The sequence below is a fragment of the Phallusia mammillata genome, chromosome 1, assembly GCF_965637545.1.
Source record: "Phallusia mammillata chromosome 1, kaPhaMamm4.hap1.1, whole genome shotgun sequence".
Taxonomy (NCBI): domain Eukaryota; kingdom Metazoa; phylum Chordata; class Ascidiacea; order Phlebobranchia; family Ascidiidae; genus Phallusia; species Phallusia mammillata.
In genome coordinates this window covers 20,365,999-20,385,334 of record NC_137252.1, presented here as the reverse complement: position 1 = coordinate 20,385,334, position 19,336 = coordinate 20,365,999, and the positions used below count along the sequence as shown (strand labels likewise).

The window sequence follows — 19,336 nt, the reverse complement described above, 5'->3', positions numbered from 1 at the left end:
TCGCATATTTTATGAGGCACTATCGCGATGCTACGGTAACTGTGTAAAATGTGCAATCATCAATTGACATGACGTGACTGTGACTGTCATCAGTTGAAGTAGTGATTTCCGCTCACGTTTTTACAACCTAAAAAGAACATTTACTTATCACTATCATAATAAGTATTCTCACACATGGGGCGCGAATGTGATGCTAATCGTCATGGGTATGATGCAATCGCACACGTGTCTAAAAAGAATTTGCAACGCACATGCACTCAACAACACGTCACTCACGCCGCACAAACATTTTCAACGGAATGTAGCTATTAGATTTGAAAAGACGCAATATTTTGGCAAAAAACGTTTGCCACTAAAATATGCTGAGGTCATAATTTCAAATCTTCGTATGATGCGTCGTATAACATAAATCAATACATGTTGTTGTATTTAGGGTTAGCCCGATAATACAGTATTACCTGATGCTATTTGTGGCATCGCTGCTCATCCGATACTTTTATAAACGAGTAAAACGTGCTTTAGTCTGCCATTTCTGCAACTAATTTTGCGAACGGTCACTTTGCACGGATTATTGACTCAGTTGCCGTTGCAACTAGGGCTACCATACGTCTTTTTTTTGGAGGACATGTCCTCCTTTTTAACAAAAACCAAGTTGTCCTCCGAGGAAAAGAAAAAATGCCCAAATGTCCTCCTTTTAAAGGAATTTCTGATTTATCAAATACATATGTGACGATTGTGCTATTCAAAACAGCAAAATATAGATCTTCAGCTTATTTTTTAAAGAATACAGGTTTTCCTTTTCAAAATACAAGCTTATTTTAATGTCGTGGTGTGATAAACGTCAAACTATATTGTATATCATTTAATTTCTCATTTTTTTTTGGTGGTGGGGGAGGGGGGGCACGCTTAAATTGTTTTTTCATGTTCTTTTCAACAATGTGTCCTCCTCTTTGGGGATGGAAATATGGTAGGCCTAGTTGCAACGTTTGCTGTTCGTATCTGAGAACATATTAGACGAGCCGAAAGACCGATTTGCCGAATCAGCAATTTTAACTACGATTTGTCAGGCGTCGGGTTAAAACTGGATATCGGGCAAACCCCAATTCCAAATCCTATGCCAATAGACTATGCCGTGATGTTATCGAAGCACAGTGCTCCACAACCTGCCGCCGTATGCGTACTCGGAGACGAATTAGTGCGGCCGCAAAACTGTATATGGAAGTATATGTGTTGGCGGTAATGCGTTGATTTAAACTTAATTTTAGGCTATAAAACTGGTATAAATAGATTTTTCGGGGCTACTCTCGGTAGCAATACGTGACAGACTTTTTGTACGCTATTGTGTGCAAACAATGCCTAATGTCAGGCAACAAACAACTTAACAATTTAGATGGTGGCATCATTAACAATTGAAACAAATCATTAAAGCTGTTTAGTTCGATCTGTGGATTAGGCATAAACTTTTTGAAAAAATGAAAAATCTATGGATTAGACATAAAATTCTTTAAATCACTAAATTATAAACAATTTGAGACATTTGGTGGCCGTTTGTAAAATAGGAACCTGCGATACGGCTATTAGTAGCGAAATGGTTGTGCATTAGGTGGAAAAAGACACATACACAAAAACGTATTTGCTGCTAAAATTTATTGCGCGCTACCAGATTCCGAAAAATTTTTTGCACCCCTGCCTTAGCGATTGGAAGCATGGGACTGTCTGTTTTTCAGTTGTTTTAAGTTAACAAACATTGTATATTTGTACACTAGAGAGTCTATACTATCAGACAAATGAAATTACCTCAGCATGCTCACAATATAGTTACTCCTACTGGCAATACAAACCACATAACAAAATTATTATAATTAATTATTTACCGTATTTTTCCGTGTATAATGCGCAAAATTTAATTAATTTATTGTCCTAAAATCTGGGGTGCGCATTATGCATGGGTACAACAATTTTTGAAGAAAATCTCTCTCGAAATAACACTTGAAATCACACCTTTCTTGTTTGTTGTCAATCGCGCATCACATTCAGCCATCCTGCCCAACACACTTAGTCAGTAAAATTCATAATTGACGACACATCGTTTGATGCGATGGTGCAATCCTTGATGGTGTGTTATTGTCAAATATTGTTTGTTTTTTAATCTCCATCGCAGACCGGATATCATGTGGAGGCCGCCATTACAGTACTAGTTTAAAAATCGACACCTATATGGCGCTAGATATTCAAACTGGGCGGCGGAAATTCGGATCCGATGCGCAGAATGGATGCGCAAGACCCGTTAGGTATATAAAGAGCGAGAGTTCAGTTCTCTACCTATTAGTTTCAATTCACAGTTTAATTAGCAGTTTCATCAAGATGGCTGCTGTTCACTTTAAACACGCTCCATACGAACACAATGCTCTCATATCAGACGCTTGCTCGATCACCTGCTCGTTTGCTGTCACAATGTACCCTACACAAATCCGAAACATTTTCTTCGCGCTATCGAGTTTGCTAGCGCATGCGCAGTGATACTGACCGGCAGAATAACATCCGGTTGTTCCCAAAGATGCTATTTTTTCTGGAATAATTTTACGTTTACGGACTTAAGTAAGAGTCAAAGTTTGGGTGCGTATTATACATGGGTACAGGCTTTTTTCCAGCATCGACATGCCATTTTTAAGGTGCGTATTATGCACGGGGGCGCATTATGCACGGAAAAATACGGTAACTGTGCTAAGCATTGAGCCAATTCTTCTTTGTTTGTGGGTTTTGGGGCATTTTGTTTCAATGCAGTTGTGCAAGTTTTTTTTCCCAGTGTTTTTCTTAGTTTTGGTTGGTTCTTTTATATATTTTAAGTAAATTTGTTTTATAATGTGTTGTATTTAAAAATATGTTTTATAATGTATTAAACTGGTCTGCTTTCATTGCTGTCAAGATTAATGATTGCACAGTCAAAAATGATAAGAATTGGATTCGATATTCTAGATTCTAAACAATTATTTTGGAATGCCCAGTTATTCTACTTTGAACATCCCTAAATGAGACGGTTTAAAAGATAAATAGTTGAGTTGAGTAGTGAACACTTCCCCAACATGCACACCTTTTTTTCGTTTTGCAATCATGTTCTCACATATGGCTTAATATAACAAAAAGGTTTTGTGTAATATGAAATATATATTTTCATGGTGTTTTTTGTAAAGTGACTCAGCAACTCCAGCCCCCTTACTGAAGGAATATATATTTTGCCAATGTGGCATCATCAGTTCCTGTAATCGAAATACAAGTCGATATAAAAATGATTGCTAAAACAAACAGGCTAAAATAAATAAAAGCAGTAAAACATTAAAACAAGGTATTACTGTTTCTTACCGAAGGAGACACACAAAATTTTGCCATGTTTATTTTTAATTTTTATGGGTCCCCTTCCCTGAACGCATGAACGCAGTCGTCACTTGGACATTATGTAGGACAACTTATTCGTGATTCGAAATGCAGAGCGACAACGCAGCACGATTTGTTACACCTGTGTAACGTGACTTCTCAAACTGAAAGCGTAAGCCCAGCTAAGCAATCGTATTGTTGGTATGTAGAAACTTACTGGCGCCAGGGAACGCTATGTGCGTATTAAAAATCCTAATTCAACAAACAAAGGGCTATCAAGGAAAAAAATGTTGAAACTTTGTTAAAAGTATAAATAGTTGGACTCATCCATTTTCCACCTCGTGAAAACAACGCACAACTCAATGTCGAAAAAAAGCCCAATTGGGCGCAAAAAGCGCAAACCTGCCCACTGAAAAGTGAATATCTCTGCCTCACGTATAACTAGACATGCAATCAGGCAGTCTTATTGCACTGTACAATCAAGATATGTTTGTAGATCATTTAAAAACGTTGCTTATGCAATTGTTGTATCACGCAGTTTTGCATCTTATGGCGGTTAACGACAGACTCCTCCTGCCGAGATCGGCGCCATATCTTTATCTAACAACATTCGGGACATTGATCACTGACGGAATTGAATTATAATGAATGGTGCAAAAATATGGCACAGTTTCTGTAAAATGGAATATATAGGAAAACCACTATTCCAGTTTAACAATGATTGTGCTCTATTTTTACTGTTACCAAATTACACATGCACATGTGTGGGGACCCATTAGATTATGCTTGCAGAAACAATTATGTTATAAAGTGCCAGGAAAAAGATAGGGACCCAATGAAATGTAGGTGCCAAATATATATCCATTATAAATATAGTAAATGGTATATGTGATACATCGTTGAATATGATGTAGTACAGACGAATCCGGTTAATCGCATCATCGATTTGCCACGGGTATTTGATGCGATTAACCGGATTATGCGATAATCCGGTTGCTATGTAAACAGTACACGCCGTTAACGAAAGTGCTCATTTTCACTTCCCCAGCTCAAACAAAGTTGCAGTGACGCTCAACTATGGCAACGGGGCAGTATTTTCTCTCTTTTGTTGCCGAGAATCGAAAAAAGTACTCTCAAGTCAAAACTAGATTTATTACTCTCAGCGCAATGCATGACGTCATGCTTTCTAACTGTCTCGTGGCTATGGTGCAATCGCCCAAGTGTGTTAAAGAAACAGTAGAAACGCACACACACTCTTAGTTGGCGCGCACGCCACAGTTCGCTTGATTTGTGCTTTCTCTTGCAGTAAGTTTATTTGAAAAGATATGTTACATCGCATCGTAGCCAAGGGGCCCAACATTTAAATTTGGGAACTTCCATATGAAGACGGTTTATGACGTTTTAGTCTTGTTTTGGGTAGTTTCCCTTATAAATGTGCCAGGCGTCTCGCTTCATATACACGTAAAATGGCCTGTTGTTTCTAACCTATTTCGTTTTCTAGTTCAAACCAACGCGTTAAGCGGCAAAGTGCTAGGTGCATATTTGTAAGCAGGCCCAAACCCGAAAGTACACGACCGAAACCTAGTCAAACTTACAACTTTGGCACATTCTACAGCGCAAAGGCGAGCTGCAGCAGTTTCTATTATAACCCGCTATACAATTGACGAAAAGAATAATTGATTTTAGCAAAACTTTAAAGACTCAGATTGTGGCGCTACTTTCTAGCTTACACAGCAAACTGCAGCTGCAGGACTAGCGTGACTGTCACGTGATCAACGTGTGATCGTTGCTTCAAAAATTTAAAGCAGCAACAAGTACTAGACTAGAGGAATAAATGCCTTTTTTAATCGGTGTTCTTCCTGATAAGTTGCGCAAGGTCACGAATAGAAGACATAAAATATGTCAGTCGTTGGCACGTTACCAATTACGTGAATCTAAACAACATCGTGTGATTACTTGCGATCTAGCATTTTTTGCAACCATTGCGTGTTTGGCGGGTCATGAACAATATAACAGAAAACATTTTTAAACATTTGTTTTACATTTAACATTGTTTAAATTTCAATACAGTTTAACACTTCGAATTTGGTGCAGTTCGCACTTAGTAAGAAATTACAATCAGCGTCCTTGTCGGAACACCAGTTTCGTAATTTTGACACGTTGAACTCTTCATTTAAATTTTAAACGCCTGTTATATCACTATTGGCGATTAGATAAGCCAATAAAAAAGGATCAATGTGCACGGCTTTGAGATAACGACTCCTTGTTATCGCACAGCGGTACACTGAACGCCGTTTTAATCTCCTAATGACTTTTTCAAAATATTTTATAGTCGAGACGTGTCATTTTCAACGTTGAAATTAGATGTGTTATTTGGTGTAGAATGCAAACATGCATCCACGTCTTTTCGTGTACATTACCTCCGGAGGATTTTACTATCATATCGTCATTTTTTATTCGAAAAACTCGGTCTGTTCGACTTTTACATAGAGATCATCAATCCGGTTAATCGCATATTTCGTTGAAAATCGATGCGAATATCCGGTTTATGCGATTAACCTGACGATTTTCTTAACAAACGATGGGCGACGGTTTGGGATTTTTGATTGTGATGCAATTAAACGGATTATGCGATTAACCGGATTCGTCTGTATATATAAACTGGCAATATATAGGAAAACCACCATTCTAGTTCCTGGTTTGTCACATTCACCAGGAAATCTTTTAAATTTTGACACATGAAATTTTGCCATGTTTATTTTTAATTTTTTCTGGTGAAGTTTGTCACATTCACCAGGAAATCTTTAACAGATTGGGATAAAAATTTCACAGTTTCCGGATATAGTCATGAAATAAATAAGCTATTGTTGCCAGGCTTAATCCGTTTTTGGGTATCTGTTGTTGTGTTTTACCTTGTCGCCCCATCATTTATCACAGCCTGCTTTATCACAAATAGCAAGTTTGCTGAAATCTGTGACCAATGTCAAGACTAGATAAAATTTCAAAAGGTTGTAGGATTTGCCATAGTGAGTTGTTGACGGTTGTGTTTCCTACAATAACCCTGATTGGATATACAATTTTGTCTAATGTTTGAATTAAATGAGACGTATTCACAACTTTATGGATGTGGGCTCCTTGATTTACACTGCAGAAACGAACGAGAAGGGTTATAAATAATGTTAGATAATATGGAACCCAATGCAAAATAAATTTGTTTTTCTTCCCAACACTTTGTCCACAATCTTTTTCCATGAGATGTTTGAAGTATTTGGATGACACTGTTACAGATGGTAGATATAGCTATGTAGATGTGTCATTTGTTTTTTTAACTTTCTTACCTCAGCATATACCCACTAACTCCCAAAGTGTAAAACGTTTTTGTATGCAGCTCAGCACCAAAATGAAAAGTTCTGTGGTGTAACTGTGTAATATAGGCACCGAAACATATGTTACTTATGTTTGTCATCTAATTTGATGGCTACTTTTGCACATGCCTTCATGGGGTGTTAAAAGCCTTCTGACGTCAGAGCAGTAATATTTGCTGCACAAAGCACTTTGAGTGGTTAAAATTTTAAATATTGGCTGATTGGGGCGCGATTTTACAAGACTATAGTTTGGATCATTGCGGTTGGTATTTTATAAGTTTAGGTATGGAACCCCATAAGTTACCCTACTTGGGTGAATTGTTTTAACAACGCCCAAATTGCAGGAAATTTGTAGACAGTTTATAGATTACTGTGCCGGGCCAAATTTTGAACTACCTAGAAGCCGCAGGCTATATGCTTTTGAGCAGGGGTGACCAAACTTTTTTCACTGCGGCCGGATAAGTTTAATAATCATTTGCGCGGGCCGCATAGTTTACTTGCCCCAGCATTGTCTTACCAAACTTAGCCCTCAAGATGATTTTTAAAGGGGCGCCAAGATATGGTCTTTCTACGACCCCATTCAAAATCTCTGGTAATGCGACTGTTAAACGGTATAGCTAGTCTCCTACTACGAGCAATGCTTGTATATTATGTCACAAGTAACAAAAGAAGAAAATTGTTTGCACAATTAACACTTGTAGTTTTGTTTGTGACGTAACAAACCGACTTTGGATCAATCCTGGCCGTTGTAATCCTATGAAACTAGGTAATATCAGTTCTACATATCGCATCAGGAAAACTTTCGTAAGGAGTAGATTAATTTTTGAATGTTAAAAAAAGTTATTAATACGATTTGGCCAACCAAAAAATGTGGAGTTTGGTGACCCCTGCTTTCAAAGACTTTAATACTGCATACTATCCTATTTGCAAAATATATATAGTTACATTACTATAAAATTAAAACTAGGCCTGCTGTTACCTAACTAGAGTCACCGTCCCTTAGTGGTTAAATGCGTATTTTGGTTGACCTCATGGCTTTACAATCTTACTTGCATGTTAATCAATGCTTTTGTTTCATCGGAAGTAGCAATGAATGCAATTGTTTGCGCCTAATTTCATATCTAGTTTTGTCTGTGATGTCAAAAACTGCTCTTCGAGCAAGTAATAATATTTAGGTGAAATGAACTGTTAAGTCGCAAGGTCAAGCATGCCATAAAAGTGGTTACTATAAAATACATAAATTATGTCAGGCATTGGCAAGTTAACAATTACGTGTAACTTAATAACATAGTTTGATTTTTGTGACAAAGTATTATATGTTTGGTTAGCCATAAACACTAACATTGAAAGTTTTTAACCATTTTTGTCACATTTAACATTGTTCAATTGAAAAAGCAGCTTAATTTATTGGAGTGTAGTTGGCACTTAGCTAGAAATTATAATCAGCGTCTAGGCCGGAATATCAGTTTGGTAATTTTTAGCACATGGAACTGTTCATATAAAGTTTAAACCAGTGGTTCTTAACCTTTTTGGTGTGGTTTCCCACTAAAGTCAACCACCAACTTCGAATTTCCCCCTCTGTTATTTTTATACTGATGTTTTGTGCCCTACGTTAACAAACAAAAAAACTAATCTTTAAATGAAATAATTTTGTGAAGCGATTTGGTCTGGAGCCTCAAAGGTATACTGAAATCTTATTTAGTTTGGTGCTTCTGTGAGAGATTAAAGTTTTTGGAATATTGAAGAGTCTCCTCTGCTTGCAATAGTCATTTATTGCATCACAATCAACAAAGGAAAACCTTTATTCACGCACAATAGCAAAGGCATTAATACTTTTAGTCTTGTCTGTGATGTAATAAACGGCCTTTGGATTTGTATGTGTCTTGTAAGCCTTGCTGAAATTAATCTTACATGTTGTTGTGGAAAAATTTTAGGAAAGTAACTTTTAACGATTAATTCAAAGCCGGGTTCGACCCTCGGGCCCGAGTTTGGTCACCTGACTTACATAATTTCCCTCTGAAACCATTAAATTTCCGGTTAAGAACCACTGGTTTCAACACTTGTTATGTCACAAATGGCTGTTAGATAAACCTATACAAAAACTTGAATGTGCATGACTTTGAGATAATGACTCCCTGTTATTACTTAGTAAACAGAATGTTTATTTAATCTACAAATAACTTTTTAAACAGAGGAGGCCTGGTGTAACTTCAATGTATTTTTATAAAAAAATCACATTGTCTTTGCCGTTGTTAGACGTTTGAACGTTGCGCAGTTATTCTTGGCTAAGCAGTTTAGTAAATAGGATGATCCAGATTGCAAACAGATTGGTGGTAGAAAGAATCCATCAACAGCATGACATCTGTATCATAATGCCACTTTCTATTAAAAAAAATCGATCTGTGCAACTTGTACATGGAGATCACCAATTCGGTTCATTGCATATTTTGTGTAAATTGACATAATTATCCAGTTTATGTGATTAACCGGCAATTTTCTTAACAAATGATGGGCGACGGTTTGGGATTTTTTATTGTAATGCAATTACACAGATTATGCCATTAACTGGTTTCTTGTGTATATACGTGTTTCAATAAAAGCTTTGAAATAGTCCATAGTTTATGTGCACTGGCAATATGTGCTAAGCTACCCAACAAGTTGTCATAGAACATATTTAAACAATTTAAAATCGGTTAAATTGTGTGTGAAATGGCTATAAGACACCCCACTTTTTATTGACACATATTGTTTTTGGTGTATTTTTTTTCTGTCTAACGCTAGTTTGTTCCATCAAGAAAGGGTGCTTTTAACTTATTTAAATTAACACACATGTTAGTTCGTTATCCAAATTTAATCCTCCGGAAGTTTGACCCCAATGATCCAGCAGTTCATCCACAGGCTCCCAAAAGAGAAAATTTTAAAAACAGCTCTCCTTACTAAAGTACATTATTCAGGATTTAAATACTTTGTTGTTTGGTGCATTGTAAAGTATTTTGTAACTTTTAGTTATATTCACCCTATTCCCCGGAATGTTCATTTCTAGGTTTAACAGTCGTTAATACAAAAAACTGGTCAGAAACACAAGCTCCACTGTGCTCTAATTTTAAACAGTTGTTTGTAGTGGGTTTCTCGCTTAGTATTAATCTCAATCGGCCACATGGTTACCTTTACAGCCCTTCAAAAGGCCATTCAACAGTTGTTTTGCTGCCCCACTTGGAGCAACTACTGTAGGTCAATGGTAAATGTTTTTTTTTACCAAGGTTTGTAATAGGTTTTGTGGGAAAATTTCATTTCAAAACTGGCCTTGAACAGCAATTTTGAAGTCAAAGCTACAGATTTAATTCTCGATTGAAAGTGTTTTTTACCTTTCCCTTTTTTCCTACTTTTGTACATATATGAAACATAATGATGGGCAAAGAATATGGACAAACTCTTTTTGAGCTTGGGTTGATGTTTTGTACTGACTTGTTCGTAAGAATCTAAAAAATAGTCGCACCATCTTTATACCATAACCAATTCACATGAACACATGTGTGGGGACCCATTCGGTAAAATGTGATATACAATATTTTATGTGGAAATAGTCACCTTTTCTAGTTAATCATTGGTTAGATCAGGGGTCACAGAACCTAATATTCCACACGATTTTAGGTTTTGACTTTTCCACTATCTGACTTTAAAAAACATTATGTACCATAAATTGGGATCAGTGCTTGTTAGCTATGTTGCCATTTTTAATATTGTTCAGCCCACATTGAAAAAAGTTTGGTGAGCCCTGTTTTAGATTATTGGGGCAACACACTGACAATCACACACTGCCCTTGCTTTTATATGAGAAATAGACAATTGCAAACCTATTGTGTGACAACAAAACAACATGCAAGCAATGGCAAGAAGCACTATTTGTTTACATTGATGTTCATGTTTTGTAACATGAAAAAAGCAAAATAGTATCATTATGGAGTATTCACATTATATTCTGTGTTACATATTGCCAAAGTCTGTGTTGTGCTTGCAACATGTGTCTTCAAATTACAAGTTTAAGCCGAACTTGGCTTACCAAGTTTTCCAGTCTAGCCCACGGAGGCGTTAAAAAGGAGAGTTTATTGCGCTGACAATACAAAAGTGATTATCTGCCAAGGACGCTGAAGTCAAAAGTGCTGACTAGTGATGGGACGGGTACCCGGTACTCGGTACTCGGTATCGATGGTATCGAACGATTTCAGTGGTATCGATACTCGTACTCGGTATCGAAATTTTTTGTCTCAGTTTTCGATACCAACGTGCGAGTGCCGAAGGTCCATTTACACCATAAGAATACGGGCAACTTTATGCCAATATTTGCTTCGGACAGCATAAAATTGGAAAAAAGTTCCGCCAGGTTACGTATATTTTTTTCACTATCGTATGGAGATAACATTTTTCTGCATGTGTGTGTGCACGCCTGTACCCCGGCCATGACAGATAAATTAGTCAGTGATATACAACTAAGTACAACACTGTACTTAAGTACTCGGTAATCGTACTCGGTACTCGGTATCGAAGGTATATACATGTGGTACTCGTACTCGGTATCGGTACTCGCTTCAAAACCTGGTATCGTCCCATCACTAGTGCTGACTGCACTAAATGTAATGTTTTAAACTGTTTTCGCATTGAACACGTTAAATCCGACTTAACTGGTTTAAAACATTTAATGCTATATTGTTTATAACCTACCAAACATGTAATTGTTTGTTCAGATATTCGATCGGTGTAAATCAAACCATGTTGTTAAGGTACCTAATTGGTAACTTGCCAATGCTTGGCATTTTTTATGCCTTGTATAGTAACCAACTTTATTGCATTCATACCGTTGCGCAACTTAAAAGTTTAGTCATCGTTTAAACTGTTCAGTAAAGGTTTTTTTGTCAAGCAACTAATGTAGTTTGATTACCTGACAGTTATGTTTATCTTGCCACTGCAGTTTTGACGAGTAAGCTAGATAGTAGAGCCTTAATTGGAAATTTTAACAATTTAGCTAAATTTACTAGTTATTTTTCTTCTTTTGTTTATTGGATAACAGGTAATAACAGATGCCGCTCGTCTTTGCAGCATGCCAAAGTTGCGAGTTAGGTTGAGGTCTTGTACTCTCTGGTTTGGATCTGCTTGCAATTCATTAAAAAGCACTCTAAACACGTCGTTTTGAACTAGAAAACGATTTGGCAACGAAACAATTAACTACGCCATTTGACATGTGAATAAGTATTTCGCGTGAGGCGTATTGTGATACAAACGGATTGATTTTTTGTAGCAAACATCAAAACAGAGCAACTTCAAAAGTGCAATGGGGTAATAATATTCAGGTCTCAAAACCTTAGACCAGGGGTGCCCAACCTTTTTTGACTCAAGATCGACTTTTGAAGTAGTCCAACTCTCGAGATCTACCATTCCAATACAAATTAGCAAAGGCATAGCAGGTACCAGAACAAAGTAACAATTACTACTGCAACTATTACTTTTGTAATGTAACGAAGTGCCTACTTAAGAACTTATTAACACATACTTATGATTATTTCACACAATAAAGTCATCTCTGTACAGCAACGCGTTACAAAGCAACTATTTTAAATAATTTTCTGCAACCCTCGCGATCGACTTGATATCAGTCCGAGATCGACCAGTCGACCGCGATTGACGGGTTGGGCACCCCTGCCTTAGACGATTAAACAGAAAATTCAGGTTTTAGTACAAAAAAGTTCCTCTTTTTGCGGCCCGCCAAGAAAATTTATTGGTAAACATTTTGTGTTGTGTTTTGTATCAACACAAGCTTTCAGCGTCCATAATAGTAAAACAGTTTGTCCCAACCCCAAACCTCTGTTATGCATTAAGCAGTGCGTAGTTACAAAAGTGATACCTTGCGACATCAGTTTTTTCGGTGTGTGGGAAGGTTATGATGTTTTTTAGAAAGGGGAACACCCAAATCCTATTATATAACGTCAGGGAATTTCCAAAATAATTGTTGGACACCCCCCTTAATTTTTTCTAGATTCTCCCCTGATACAAGAAGATGTTTACAAATATGAAATCTATTGCCATTTTAACTAATTAATGCTATATGCCCCTTTTCAAAAATTAACTACAATGTATTGCAACTTGGTTAAAGCCATCCTCCTAGTTGTTTAATGGTTTAAATTTAGGGAAGGAACTTTATTGGATTGCTTGGATTCCTGCCAAACTGCTTTCGGAAAGCGCCTCCTGCATAAATGGCTTTCTGTTCCATCCTGTTGTCCAAAAGTAATAAATGATAGACTAGATGCCATTGGTAAGCTAGTTGTTTTTGTCCCTGGGTTTGGTTTATGACTGGAGACAGTCAGTAAAAAAGACATGTGCAGCTAGGCAATATTAATTGCAATTTAATCTATTATCTAAAGGTTGTTGGGAACAGATCTCTTTATTTATAGTTGGTCTTGTGCTATCACATACTTAAATTTAGGGACAATTAGCTGCTGCCAATAATTTTATGCTTTTAACGAATTTGTCTTTTCCATCATGAAATGATCATTGTATAAATTGTGTGATAAAGGAATTTTTTTGTTAACTGCTAAAACGATGTAAGGACCCAATTAAAATTTTGTAACAAATATATATCTGTTGTAACTGCAAAAAATTGAGAATGTGGTTAGTCATTAAATAGAATAAATTACAGACAAAACTGGTTAATCAAGATTGCAGTTTGCCAAGCATTTTGCCCCGATTATGCTAATTCTGTATAAATAGTACACATTTGATAGGACCTTTCATGTGAACCGCATGTCAGGTCTGGGTAACTAATAAGAAATATTTTCTCTATTAATAGGTAACAAATTAATAACCATTCCAATCAACTGGTTTTGTCAAAATAAGCAGAAAGCATTTACTTAATGTTTTTCATTACCAAATGACATGCAATGGTCTGGGTGTCGCAAAACCGATAAACCATATTTTTGCGAACGGGTGATTGATTGGTTTTGTCTGTATTTATGAAATGCAAATTTGTACAGTGTTAAAATCAATTTGTATTGAAAATACAATATTACTGTGTGTATGCAATAGAAATTTTTTTTTAGCAGTTTAAATAATCAGTAGATGTTTTGTTAGGTGACCTTCTTACACATGATGAAGCTGTTTTTCAACTTCGGAAGCTGCTTTGCAAAATGCCTGACTTAGAACGAATGCTCAGCAATATTTGTTTTCAATCTCTTAGCTCTGTTAATTGTGATCACCCTGAAAGCAGGTAAAATACAAGTATTGTATATACCAGGGGTCACCAACTTACAGCCCCCTGGCCAGATCCAGCCCAGGGGCATTTACTGTTTGACAGTAGCACCATAAAAGAGCTGGTATATACTAAAGGCATTAATAAGTGATAAGAAATATGATACTGCTTACAGGGCTATTTTGTATGAGGAAGACAAGTACACAAAGAAAAAAATAAATGACTTTATTTCTCTGTTGGAGAAATATGAGGCCACATATCAATGCATAAAAGGTTTGCAGGTATGTATTGCTCTCCTTTTGTAATCATTGCTTTTTCTCAGTTTGATAGTTCTGAAAAGTAAACAATAGTAGGTTTCCTTTACTTTTGTTTGAAAGTTTACCCCGATCAGCCAGGTTACAGCGCCAAATAAGTGTTAAAACCCACCAACTACAAGCTTCAAAACCAAGACACAGTTAAGGTGCATGATTTTTGCAGCTGAGAAAAATGCCTGTTACTTGCATAATCATGTGTGTAATGTTGTGTTTTAAGTAACTTGTATCATGCTGTGAAGTGTACAGTCAACTTATTATAATTCTCCTTGCATAAAAGGATCCTACACAGATTGTTACAGTTTGTGAAAAGCATGATAAAACGTTGTTGCAGAACTGCGTTCAGTTGAATTGCATAAAATCTTATTATGGGTCCCTTTAATGTCCAAATTGAAATACATTTGAACAGCTTTTGGAATACACCATATTAGGGTGTCAGTTGTTGTGTTTTACTGTATAGCCACACTGTTTACCACTGTCCCATAAATGGCTGAAGTTTGATAACAATGTCAGAAGTGGATAAAATTTGAACAGTTACTAGAAAATATTTTTTAGGTATGCATCGTTTGCAAAGACTCCGGTTAATAACTGAGCATAGCACAGACTTAAGTATCTACTTCACGAGTTTTATTACAAGCAACATAACAAACAGACGAACACAGATAACTTACTTTTACAAGTTCAACGTAACATCAAGTTGACGAGCGATTCGTACATTAAGCGAATAATGACAGAATATAATATTCGCACTTTGACCAGAATTTTAACGGTTGAAAGATAGAATCAGAATTGGAATTGGAAATGGAATTAGAATGGGAATTAGAAATGGAATTCCAAATGTTTGTGGTCCGATATTTATACTCAAAAATTCGATAGCGATCTTGATTGAACAACAGATGATGAAACCCGAGAGATAAGAAATTGGACAAACGGGGATTAGAAATCAATGTACCAAAGTCATTACGCTTGATTACTCAAGGTTAATGGGGTCGACGAAAAGGAAAAAATATAAATTACAAAAAGCAATCTCGAGAAAAGAACAGATGTTTGCTGATTAATTCCGGAGAGACCACGTGATTTGAACACGTGATTTGATGCAGAACTTCCCTCGTCGAAGAATGTTTTCCGTTAATTTGCCGGATGTGTTTTACGCTGTTTCAACTCCCGGTCGAATCTCCGTTGTTCACCTTGTTTTGTCTGAAAAATCTTACAAACCGCTTTGTTGAAGGCCCTAACTAAGCCCTAACAAAAACATCTAACATTTAAGGGATATGATGACATTTAATATAAGCGGGACATAAAAACGTATTGGACATTTCTTTACAACCTTTAATCCCACATGACACAACATCTAGGATTTATATAACAATGTTAATTGATTTGCATTTCGTCACGTGTCTATAGTTTCGAATTCTGTCAAAGAAAATCAACCGAGTCTTAGTACTTTGCAGATTTAAGGTTTTTTTACGGTTTTTTTTAGGCGTGGGCTCTTGTGATTGGCTTGTAAAAATTGGCAAATGGCTTGGCCACTGCTTTGGACACGCGACGCTATTATAAGTGGTTGTGCATGCGTTTCGCGGTCAAGTCGCTTGTTGTGTGTCACCAATGCGAAAAGAACTCGGTAGGTAAACTCTTGACAAGTTTTTTTTGGGATATTTTGCGCCTACCGTTCAAATGCTAGGTGTTTTATTTACAGCCTGCGATAGGACTGTTTTGCATTGAGGCGTTCGTTATGCCTAGCGACTTATTGTTTGTAGGAACACGAGATGAAAACTCGTCCGCTCAAGGAGCGTGGTTGCGTTATTAGAACGCGTCCGCAATAAAATGCGGTGCCCAAAAGCGTCTGCTATCACCTGTTTTACCGTTTTTAAACTTCTGCTTTATTTCCGTTCGACACGTTGATTAATTAATCAATAAAAAGTGTATTATCGTTTTGGGACGGTGGACAATAAGCAAATCTAAAATCATTTTTATAGTCTGTCCTTAATATTACGACATATAACATCAAAGGTGCATTGCCATGTCCGATAAATTTTCATGTCAAGTTTTAGCCGTATCCGTTATAATTAAAGACATAACCGGCATAGTTTCATATCAGTTTAGGGTAGTCATATCAGATATATTCATGTCAGTAAATTATCCGCGTCCGGCGGGGTTTCAAAATCAATAAATCAAATCTCTTACCTTTTGTTAGTACTTCGCTATTCGTAGCCGTACTTAGCATAGGCCTAGACATTTCGTATCACTATAATTCAACTCCAATAAGATTCTCATTCTGAAATTCAAAACGTTAAAGCTGCCACGACGTTGCGGCGCTAATGGTTAGTGAAGCGAACTGACCTGTCAAATATTGAAGAGCGGGCCAAACTATAAATTATGCTCGTGCAAGAATGAAAACGAACTATAAAACAATCTACACCCTATGTTGTCAAGGACCTTGTATCGTTATACGGGTTTGTGAAAATGATAAGATACGTGGTTGCCTTGTTTAAAATACAGCGCCCGCAAGCTGTATACCTCAGTGAGTCGAGGATTTCTACGTTAAATCAGACACGTAGATTATTCTACAATCATATCAAACGTACCCTTTACATATTTCTTAGTAAAAGTTAGAGTTAATGACACGGTACAGTAGTTTTTCACCAGTAGATTAGCAAGTGCAAGACAAGCGGCGTGAGATATTTGCTGTAACATAACCTTTATAAGTAAGTGATCAGGCGTTAAACTTAAATGCATAAACATAACGTATCGTTAGGCGTGGCTTAGTAACATAAAATGTACACAACAAAGTAAAACTTAAACTTACCGAATTAGCCTTTGAATTTTGTACCTTTCTTTGGCCTTCAAACCAGAATAGAATAAGATGCAGCCTTGTTGGCTAAAACTCCTGAAAAACTTACTTGACATGATTAATAGAGTTAGAACTATGCTTAGTTGATACGCTATTGTTTTAGTAGCTTTCATATTTGACAGTTAATTTCTCAGAAGGTTACTTTTGAAAAAGACTATGCGCAGTTATTTTTTCAGAAGGCTAAAAGTTGCGTGTTCGTTTAATCACGAGAGGACGAACCAATTTTGCATCGTTTGCAAAGCTGACTCCGGTTAATAACTGAGCATAGCACAGACTTAAGTATCTACTTCACGAGTTTTATTACAAGCAACATAACAAACAGACGAACACAAGATAACTTACTTTTACAAGTTCAACGTAACATCAAGTTGACGAGCGATTCGTACATTAAGCGAATAATGACAGAATATAATATTCGCACTTTGACCAGAATTTTAACGGTTGAAAGATAGAATCAGAATTGGAATTAGAATGGGAATTAGAAATGGAATTCCAAATGTTTGTGGTCCGATATTTATACTCAAAAATTCGATAGCGATCTTGATTGAACAACAGATGATGAAACCCGAGAGATAAGAAATTGGACACACGGGGATTAGAAATCAATGTACCAAAGTCATTACGCTTGATTACTCAAGGTTAATGGGGTCGACGAAAAGGAAAAAATATAAATTACAAAAAGCAATCTCGAGAAAAGAACAGATGTTTGCTGATTAATTCCGGAGAGACCACGTGATTTGAACACGTGATTTGATGCAGGTATCAGTTGTTATGCTTCACCCTATACCCCCCTTTCAGATTTATATTTACAAATTTGACTTGTGTGGGGCCACATAAGGGCCTGCCTGCAGAAGCAAATAAAAAAATCGATAAACGATACTTCTGTTTTATATATGTCAGGTGAAACGTTGTTCATTGACATTAGGGTCAAAAAATGAACTTGGCATCTCCAAAAGCCCAATACATGGTCATTAAACGGTCATTGTCAGCTTATTATGGGTTATTATTGTTTGTATTTTTCTTTTACTTTCTTTTCTATTTTTAAAACGTATTATAATTACACAGATGTTGGTTATTTAATCAAATTTGATCCTCCTAAGGTTTGAACTGAATGACCCAGCGGTTTACCAATGGGCCCCTAAAGCACAAAAGTTTTAAAACTGCTCTATGTACTATTATACATGATCCAGGAGTTTCATACTTTGTTAGTTTGTGCATTGGAAAGTATTGTAAAGTATTTGTAACTTTTAGTTAGATTCATTCATATTTCACCCCTTAACCCTGAAATATGAGTTTTACGGTTTGTCAGTCCTAAAGGTCCAAAATACAAACCCTAATGTGCTAAAAATGGAAACAACTTTTTGCAGTGGTTTCCTCTTTCAGTATTTAAAATTGAACTTGGTCAATCAACTGGTCACCTCTGCTGTCGTTTGGTAAAACCTAGTAACTGCAATTTTCAAGTTTTCGAGAAAAAGCACAAAACGCGTTTGGCCTTAGATGGCATCCAAAACGGAAATTTTTGCCCACCTGTTTGGTGTTTTTCACAAACATGTTACAGTAAAAAACTTTTGGCATACCTACGGTTCACGACATATTGTTAGTTTGTTCATTATCCATGAAAAAACGATATACTAGGTTTTATCGGATAATAAATGCAAAACCGACTAAAATAAAATTTGGAAAAGTCTAGGCCAGTGGTTCTTAACCTTTTTGGTGTGGTTTCCCACTAAAGTCAATGACCAACTTCGAATTTGTGCCCTACGTTAACAAAAAAAATATTCTTTAAATGAAATAATTTTGTGGAGCGCTTTGGTCTGGATCCTAAAGGTATACTGCAATCTTATTATGGGTCCCCTTCCCTGAAGGGGACACATATTGATTTTACTCGAATTGTTGTTGTTGTTTTTCTTTTTTTTTCTTCCGAAAGTTTGTCCGACTCGTTTTTCCATCAAATGTTTGATGGATTTGGCTGAAATTTACACAGATGGTAGATATAGTTATGTAGATGTGCATCCCACTTTGTTTTTGTTGATAACCCCAGTATTTACCCCCCTCGCCCCCTAAAATGGGTGTTTTTACCCAAAGTTTGTCCGACTCGTTTTTCCATCAAATGTTTGATGGATTTGGCTGAAATTTACACAGATGGTAGATATATTCATGTAAATGTGCATCCCACTTTGTTTTTGTTGATAACCCCAGT

At 36.5% G+C, this 19,336-nt stretch overlaps 1 protein-coding gene across 3 annotated transcripts in view; it reads left to right on the top strand.

Annotated features, from left to right (window-relative positions):
* The window catches only part of LOC145223831 (DNA mismatch repair protein Msh6-like), a 75,183-nt gene that overhangs the window by 35,982 nt on the left and 19,865 nt on the right, over nucleotides 1-19,336 (top strand). For all 3 annotated transcript variants that reach the window (XM_080090243.1, XM_080090238.1, XM_080090230.1), the window contains 3 exons: nucleotides 12,917-13,041; nucleotides 13,857-13,992; nucleotides 14,150-14,255. In XM_080090243.1, coding sequence (XP_079946369.1) covers nucleotides 12,917-13,041; nucleotides 13,857-13,992; nucleotides 14,150-14,255 — 367 coding nt within the window. The remainder of the gene's footprint in view (nucleotides 1-12,916; nucleotides 13,042-13,856; nucleotides 13,993-14,149; nucleotides 14,256-19,336) is intronic.